General features: G+C 46.2%; 1 protein-coding gene across 4 annotated transcripts in view; it reads right to left on the bottom strand.

Moving 5' to 3' along the window:
- PRKACB (protein kinase cAMP-activated catalytic subunit beta) overlaps nt 1–9,336 on the bottom strand; it is an 80,799-nt gene that overhangs the window by 17,113 nt on the left and 54,350 nt on the right. For all 4 annotated transcript variants that reach the window (XM_019501516.1, XM_019501519.1, XM_019501518.1 and 1 more), the window contains one exon: nt 3,444–3,608. In XM_019501516.1, the coding sequence (XP_019357061.1) occupies nt 3,444–3,608 (165 nt within the window). The remainder of the gene's footprint in view (nt 1–3,443; nt 3,609–9,336) is intronic.

Here is a 9,336-nt window from a genome sequence, read left to right as displayed (position 1 = left end):
GAAAGGGGAGCAGGAAGCCTGGCACAGACAGGGGCTCTGCGTGGGGCGGAAGGGGGGAGGGAACAGAGGGGTGGGAACTAGAGACCCCCACACACACAGGCAGGGAAAAGGGAAGCAGGGAAGTTGTGCTGTCAAGACCCCCGCCCCAGCCAGGCAGGGACACAGTCACAGGACGCCAGCTCTGGGGGAACATGGCTCTGGCTACCACTGCTACTGCTGTACTCACTTGCAGGTCAATCCTCGCCTTGATTCCCCCTAGCCTGCAAGCCCAAGGAGGCCCTGGCAGCAATAGCCGCCCACAGCCCTCCCCCTATACCAGGGCAGGAGCCACACATGTCACTTTTCTCACCCCAGGGGCATCCTCAGCCTACCACTGCCACTGCCACCTTTACTGTTTGTTGCTGGTGCTGTGCTGGGCTGGGCAAGCCGGCTGGGAGGGGGGAGGGTATGTGCTGTGCCCTCAGGAGAACAGAGGGTGGAAGGCAGGGTAGGGGTGGAGATCTCTTTGCACAGCCAGGCCAGAGCATGGTGGATCCCCCAGGTGCTGTGGGCTCCTCCCGGAGTGGGACCTGCAGGTGTCTAGAGCCCAGAGGTGCTACTCAGCCACACAGCCGCAGCACATCAGGCACTGTCTCAGGAAAGCCCCACAGGCATCATCCTCCTTGCAGAACCTACAGCAGCCATCCTGTTGCAGCCGAATGCCATGATATGGCCAATTGTTGGGGAACTTGGCCATATGGCATTTCATTGCAAATTGTATTTTTCATGAAAAATCACTTAATTTGGTGATTTTCATGCAAAATGTGAAAGCCCAATTTAAACCAGGCCCCACTTATGAAGAACAGTGTTTTCTAATGGACATGCTTGCTCAGCCTTGATTACAGCCATGTTATCAAGCACTATTTTAATAAACAACTAAATAGACCAGTGATTCTTAACCTGGGATGCCTTGAGAGCCTTTCAAGGGTGCTCTGGGGTGCCATACAATGTTAGCACTGTTAGGTGGGCAAACATGATTCACGAGATAAACCCAGAGATTTCAAACAAATTCATAGTGTTAAAACAGAGTGTTCAAACTTTTGGACTTGTTGTGGTCTTCCTGACTTCTTGCAACAACCAAGAGTTGGCATGTTTTGATAAGTGCCTTGAATGCAAAAGGGCTGAGAACCACTGATATATACAAACAAAAGAGCATCCAATATTATCTGAAATATTAACTGACTACACTATGCATGAGTGAAACAAAAGTATTATGCACACTATTTTAGCTGCAAAAGCAGGAGTTAGCAACCTATGGCTCACATGCTGGATGCAGCCACAAAGGCTTGGATCTGGTCCACAAAGGTCTGATTTGGGGTGTCTGCATGTATGCATGTCGGGGTGGAGGGCTGCAAGTTTAAAAGGTTCATTTTAAAGTGGTGATTTAAAAGAGCTGCATTAAAGCTTCCTGTTATATGTTCTTGCCATTATATTTGCTGCTCCCCACTAGCATTTGTCATGTCTTACAGTGACACCCAGTAAATGGAGGGGGGCACAGAGCAGGGAAGAGATCAGAAAGCCATGGCAGTTGCCAGGTCACAAATGCCTAGCCTGTCGCTCTAAAACCCCTGTATTTTCATTACCCAGTAGATCCAGTTAGGTAAATAACATTGCTATAAGAAAGTGCTGGTGGTAACAATTACTGTGAAAAAATAGTATTGTAAGTATAATAATTACCGTTAGGAATTCAATAATCCTTGAAATTATAAAAATGTTATATATTATTTAGTAATACAGTATTTATTTCCCATAATTAATATTTTCAGGGCCATGCTATATTAGTTTTCCCAATCCTTTGTAAATGCTAGAATAAGGAGTAATAGCTGTACCCCTAGTTTTATTTAGTATAATTAAGAGATATTTAAAACTTTTATATGGCAATAGGCTAGTAAGGCCAAAACATTTACTGACATTAAAATGTTTTATTTATTATTACAGGAAAAATTACAGATGATTTATCAGGGAAGACGTTTCATTGCATATAAATTGTCTTGTAAACAGGCATTTAAAAAGTGGAGAACAGATAATTACAATTCTGTAGTGTGAAATCTTTTCTTAAAATGTCTCCACTTAATACAAAGAGTACAAGATGTGTTAATAGTACCCTGTCTTCTAGTTATTAATACATTAGTGATTACTACAACTATTGTACTGTCAACTGGTGTAGCCAAACAACCAGTTTCTTTTTATAAACTATTGTTAGTTTTTAGGTTTGGCCTTTAAACTGTTTTTATTATAGCAGCAAGTTCACGCCTCTGCAGTCAAGACTGGTAGTGTTGGGAGAATTTGGGTATATTATTCAAAGTGTATCACTTGACTCATACATACTAAACTCATTTAGGATGAATGTCTCAATGCAGGTACAAAATTATTCCACGACCCAAAATTATCTGGGCAATACCATGGGCGTATTTTAAAACTGTTACCTATTTAAAAAGCAAACAAACAATGTTTCCTGGTGTATATCAGATCTGAGAACTGATGAATTCCCAGGTGTCTAGCCATGCTACTGAAGAGGCATTATTCTGTAGAAAGAGACAAGTCTTGGAGCTGCTGAAAAAGCCAGAGCTTAAATTGAGTCCTACCCTGCTTCACTCACCCTGACTGGACCTAAACCTGCCCTTCCAGTCAGCCTCCTTCAGAGCTGCATTTTCTCAAGAATTTAGTGAAATTCTCAAGCTGCTGCCCCAGTCTGGTACAGCTCCCTTAGCAGTGGCAGAGATCAATCACCAACACTTTTAGTAGCATTTGAACAGTTAACACTGCTCAGCTGCCAGTCTAGAAAACATTGTGGTAAATGTCCTGAAAGCCCCTCTGTACTAACGTTCCCATCCTGCTACACCAGTTCTTGGAGTGGGAGAATTAAAAAAAGTCTGTGTGGGTGAGTGTATAAACAAGACAGTATATGTAGCAGTAGTGGGGGGTGTGCACCTATAGCAGAGGCTAAAGATAGGTTTCTTGCTTAAGGCAAAAGCTATGCCATGCTGAAGAGAAGACTAGCTGCTGAAGAACAGGAAGCTTCGAATGAAAATTTATGTTTAGCAAGAGGGATCATTTCAGCAGCCCCTATAGCAGGAATTAGGTAGAAAGTTAGAGGGGCAAGAGGTAGCTCATTTTATAGACAGACAAGAAAGAGATTAGAGCAGAACGTGTCACAGGGGAATAGGAATAAGTAAATGCCCAGGCTAAGTAGATTTATTCTTTGTGCTTTAATGCAACAAGCCTATATTCATTAGATTCTCATTATTTAAGATAATTTTCTCTTAAATTACATTTGATCATATGAACTAAGTACCAGATTTTCTAAAATTTACATTTCTATATCAAATTTAAAAAATCACTTTTGACTTTGATTCATAAAATAAAAAATGCACATTTTAATTTTTCTAAGCAGAAAACCTTACCTTTCTCTGATAAATCGCAATCCAATCTGTAGTAGCAAACCACTTGTGGTTCTTTATGTCATTTACACCATTCTTGAGATTTCCATATCGTTTGGTCAAATCTACCTGGAGTAAATTTCGTAGAAGATCCTTTAGGTCTGAACTGAAGTGTGATGGGAACCGTACCTAAAACACACGTTAACATAACAACATTATAGTACAGATATCAGCTTTTTCTCCTTTGTAAATGAAGAAAAGTAATATTTACATAAAAAACCTACTGGATCATACTATATTTAACATCTAAGCACACAACATCCTGGAGCACACGGACAGAAATATAGCTATAGTGAATTTCCATTTCAAAAGACCTTTTGCCAATGGTATACAAATTTGTCAAACTTTTATTTCTGCCTTAAACTTTCCTCAAAAAGTCACTCTAAGTGTGGAGTAGGGGTTACATAACTGGCTAATTTTGATTCAACTGGTATGATTCAACTCCAACACATCAAGGTTCTTTAACCTCCTCCTCAAACTTTTAGGACCCTATTTTAAAATAGACATGCAAAAATTTGATGCTGATTTTGAGAGTACATTTGGGCTGGTAGGATAAAGGGGGCCCTCCTCTCTCTTATTCAATGGATTATAGATGAACTCACTTATATTTGTGAAATCAGATGCACGTAAAATCCAACAATATGGTTTAAATTTCTGATTTGGAAAAGCATGGATATAGAAAAGATAATTAAATAAAAAGTTTTGTGAACATCAATAGGGATATCTAGAGATTGCACTATAATACTTTACAAAAATTAATTTTTCCTTTACAAAACTAAGAAAGAGTAAGCAGTCAGTACAAAACTGTTTAACTATTTGTCAGCTAAGGGCACTGTAGGGAACTGAACTAATAGCAGATTAAGAAAATTTGGTTTTAACAAGTTGCTATAATTGCACTTTTAGTAGTCAGATGAAAATTCCACTGGAGTATTATATAATCTGTGTGTATAATCCATCTGTGGACTGTACATATGCTACCAGTCAAATTCTCAGCTGAAAAATTCTTAGCATTGTTTAAACAAGCAAGAGTTGGTTTGACTTACTAACACAGTTGATTCTAGGTTGGCTAAGAAGTATTTAAAGATAGTTTATTTGACAGTTTTACCAAGTAGTTTTAAAGGGCCTTACTAGCCCTGTGGTGGTGATATATCAGGAGATATATCCAGGAGAACTAATGCTGGAGCAGAAATTGAGTAGGGCAAAAAAGTAATCAAATAAACGAATACACTTTTTTAATGGAAAGAACCACAGGAAACTTAATGTTACAATTTTACAGTTTTCTGCCTAGCACATTGGTTCCACACTGGCTTAGAAGGAAGGACGCCAGGATTTGAAGCATCAGCTCTACTTCTGCAGCACCAGGGTTGGGCAGGTATGAACCTCTTGCAGCCCCAGCAGAGCCTCCTAAGCTGCCAGCTCCTGCAGGCAACACAGGCTCAACTGTAGCTACTGCTCCCAAGACAAAAAACGCAAAGTGTTTGTCATAGGAGACTCCATTCTGATGGGGACTGAGGGGCAATCTGCCACCCCAACCCCTGGGCCTGGGAAGTCTGCTGCTTCCCAGGAGCCTGTATCAGAGACATTGTGGTGAAGATCCCTAAGCTCCTCCGGCCCACTGACCACTACCCTATGCTCCTTATCCACGTGGGCACGAATGACATGGCTTGGAGCAATCCCAGCCGGGTCATGAGGTGCTACAGGGATTTGGGAGCAGGGCTTAAGGGGTTGGGGGCACAGGTGGTGTTTTCATCAGTCCTCCCAGTTTTGGGCTATGGGCTGAGGAGGGAGAGGAGGATCGAGGTAGTAAACCAAAGACTGCAGCACTGGTGTCATCGGGAAGGCTTCAGCTTCCATGACTACAGTCCACTCTTTGGAGAGAGAGGCAGCGAGCTGCTGGGAAGGGACGGCCTCCACCTCTCTCCTCTGGGGAGGAGGCTCTTTTCAGCCAGACAGGCTGACCTGCTCCACTGGGCTTTAAACTAAACCCGCCGGGGGACAGAGGGACTACTGCCACTGCTGGCCTGCTGAGCAACTCTTGCAAAGCCAGCGGGCCAAAGCACTTAAGGGAGCCCACCCCTGCCCCAGCCCTGGAACAAAACTGTAGGCAAGGTAAGGGCCCCCAAAGGGACACTTACATGCCTAAACACAAATGCCAGGAGCTTGGGGAATAAACAGGAGGAACTTGTACATAATTATGATGTCATTGGGATAACAGAGACCTGGTGGGACTCCACCCATGACTGAGCCACAGGTATAGATTGCTATACCCTGTACAAGAGGGATCGAGTGGACAGAAGGGGCGGGGGTGTCGCTTTCTCTGTCAAGGAAAGCTATGCGTCCCTGCACGCCGACTTTGGCACTCAGGGTGGACAACTGGAGACCCTCTCAGTTAAAATTCATGGGGAACATGGCACAGGGGACACAATGGTGGGAGTCTGCTACAGACCTCTTACCCAGGATCAAGAGCTTGACCAGGAGTTCACCAGGGAATTGGCTGAGGCTGCACGCTCCCAATGCATGGTTGTAATAGGAGACTTCAACTACCCAGACATCTCGTGGGAAGAGCGCTCAGCCAAATCCGAAGGTCGCAAAGCTCTCTCTCGTGCGTGGATGAGCTCTATCTGACTCAAGAAGTCTATGAGCCGACGACAGGTAAAGCGCTGCTCGACCTGGTACTGGCAACAGGGGACAACCTAATCAGTGACCTAACAATTGAAGGGAAGCTGGGGTGACAGTGGCCACGAGCTGATCACCTTCACCATCTGGTGTAAAGCTGGCAAGTCAAATCAGCAGTACAGAAGTCCTTGACTTTAGGAAAGCTGGCTTTGACAAGCTAAGGAGGCTTGTCAGTGAGGCTCTAAGGGACCACGACCCAAAGGGGAGGGGAGTTCAGGATGAGTGGTTGCTCCTCAAGGGAGCAATCCTAGATGCACAAGCTAAGTCTATCCCACCTCGGAGGAAAGACAGCAAAAGAGCACAGCATCCCCCTTGGCTCTGCAGGGAACTAGCAGACCTCCTGCATCTAAAAACAAAGACCTACAAAGGATGGAGGACTCGATCCACCTCCAAGGAGGAATATTCTGCACTGGTCTGGACCTGCAGGGAGCAAACCAGGAAAGCCAAGGCTGTGACTGAACTCCAACTAGCTACAAGTATCGTGGACAATAAAAAGTCCTTTTTTAGATATGTGGGTAGCTGGAGGAAAAGCAAGGGCAACATTGAACCCCTGCTAAACCAGATGGGACAACTGACAACCGACACCCAGGAAAAAGTAAACTTGCTAAATGGGTACTTTGCGTCAGTTTTTTACCAATCCCAAGGGACGCTGCTGCCCATTATGGGATGGGAAGGCCCGTGTGAGGGAGATTCCTTACCCTCCATCAATGCTGACCTTGTAAAGGAACACCTTGAGAGGCTGGACACCTTCAACTCAGCTGGCCCTGATAGTTTACACCCCAGGGTACTCAAGGAGCTGGCGAGCATCATAGCTCAGCCCCTGGCATGGATCTTCGAGAACTCCTGGCGCTTCGGTGAAGTGCCTGAAGATTGGAAGAAGGCCAATGTGGTGCCTATCTTCAAGAAAGGGAGGAAAGTGGATCCAGCAAACTACAGGCCCATCAGCTTGACCTCTATCCCAGGGAAGGTCTTAGAAAAGATTATCAAAGAGACCATTCTTAACAGACTGGCTGATGGCAACATCCTGAGGGATAGCCATCATGGGTTTGTTGCGAGTTGGTCCTGCTTGACCAATCTTATTTCCTTTTACAGCCAGGTGACCTATCACCTGGACAAGGGGGAAGAGATTGATGTCATATATCTCAAGTTTAAAAGAGCCTTCGATCTGGTATCCCATGATCACCTCTTAGCAAAACTGGCCAACTGAGGCCTTGTCTTCATCACGATCCGCTGGCTGGGGAACTGGCTCCCTGGTCAGACCCACAGGGTAGTGGTTGATGGAAGTCAATCATCGTGGTGCACTTCGACCAGTGGGGTCCCTCAAGGCTCTGTCCTTGGGCCTATACTATTCAACATCTTCATTAATATGTGGACACTGGTGTCAGAAGTGGATTGGCTAAGTTCGTCGACAACACCAAACTTTGGGGTAAAGTGTGAACACCTGAGGACAGAAGGGTGATCCAGGCCGACCTTCACAGGCTCAGGAAATGGGCAGACAAGAACCTGATGGTGTTTAACACTGAAAAATGCAAGGTTCTCCACCTTGGGAAGAAAAACCTGCAGTATGCTTATAGGCTTGGCAGTTCTACGCTGGCTAGCTCTAGGGATGAAAGGGACTGGGGGTCATCATGATTGACCAGAAGATGAACATAAGCCTTCAATGTGATGCTGCAGCTAGTAAAGCAAGCAAAACGCTAGCTTGCATCCATAGATGCTTCTCAGGTAAATCCCAGGATGTCATTCTCCCATTGGACTTGGACGTGGTGAGGCCGCAGCTGGAGTACTGCATCCAGTTTTGGGCTCCACAATTCAAAAGGATGTGGAGAAGCTTGAGAGAGTTCAGAGAAGAGCCACGCGCATGATCAGAGGTCAGGAAAACAGACCTTATGATGAGAGGCTGAGAGCCATGGGACTTACAGGTGGCCGCCTGTAAGTTTATCAGGGGTGCTCACCAGGATCTGGGGGAACATCTGTTCACTACAGCGCCACAAGGGATGACAACATCAAATAGTCACAAATTCCTCCATGACCATTTCAGGCTGGACACAAGGAAGAACTTCTTTAGTGTCCGAGCCTCCAAGGTTTGGAATAGACTGCCGCCAGAGGTGGTTCAAGCACCTACTTTGAACACCTTCAAGAGACATTTGGATGTTTATTTCGTTGGGATCCTATGACCGCTGCTGACTTCCTGCCCCTGGGGCAGGGGGCTGGACTCGAAGATCTTCTGAGGTCCCTTCCAATCCTAATGTCTATGAAATAAAGCCTATGAAACAAAGCACTGTAATTCTACATATATAATAAAGTAGTTGCACCCATTCTTTATATTCAAAACCCAACCTTAACTATGGATATCCTAGTTACACTTCACCTTTTTATATATAAATTAGGGGCGCACTGTTAGGGATTCTTTGGGCTAATATTGATGGCCAATTTTTAAGGAGCCATATCTGCCAATACCGATCCGATTCTGATATGCAGCCAGGCAGCTTAGACACCAGCGTCCAGCTGGTAAGTCTGGTGTGGGGGAAGGCGTGTGGGCGGGGGGCAGACTGAGGCCCCCGCAGTGAGGGATGGAGTGGGACAGGGGCAGGTGCTGCTTAGCCGGGGCAGGACATGGGATGCCAGTGGCTCGTCTGAGGGTGGGGGAGGGCAGCTCCCACCACTGCACGCACCCTGGGAGGGCATGTGCCCCTGGATCTATGCAGGGTGGGGCAGGCTGCCGCTATGGGCTGCACTGGGCTCTTCCCAGCGACGGGCTGGGAGAGGGACTATGGGGGGGGGGGACTGCAGCTACCCCAAATCTCATTGCATCCACCCCAACCTCCCTCCTAGCACTGCCACCACCTGCCCTGAGGTGCATCCCGCCCCAGCTCCCCTGCTGGGAAGATGCCAGCGCAGCCCCCGGCCCCAGCGCACAATGGCAGCCTACCCTGCCCCACATGCAAATCCTGAAGCACACCCCACCATGCCCTCCCAGGTTACGCTCAGCAGCAGGAGCCCCCTCCCCTGGACAAGCCACTCATGGCTCCGTTCCATGCCCTGCCCTGGCCGAGCAGCACCTGCCCCACTCCCTCTCTCACCACAAGCGCCTCGATTTGGCTCCTTTTACTGGTTGAAAACATGGGACTACACTCTACTCCCTTGCCAGTAACTAGAAATACAGCAGACAGCACCTCATCAG

The sequence above is a fragment of the Gavialis gangeticus genome, unplaced genomic scaffold (assembly GCF_001723915.1).
Source record: "Gavialis gangeticus isolate Ggan-Ray unplaced genomic scaffold, GavGan_comp1, whole genome shotgun sequence".
NCBI classification, from domain to species: domain Eukaryota; kingdom Metazoa; phylum Chordata; order Crocodylia; family Gavialidae; genus Gavialis; species Gavialis gangeticus.
This window is presented reverse-complemented; position numbering and strand designations above follow the sequence as displayed.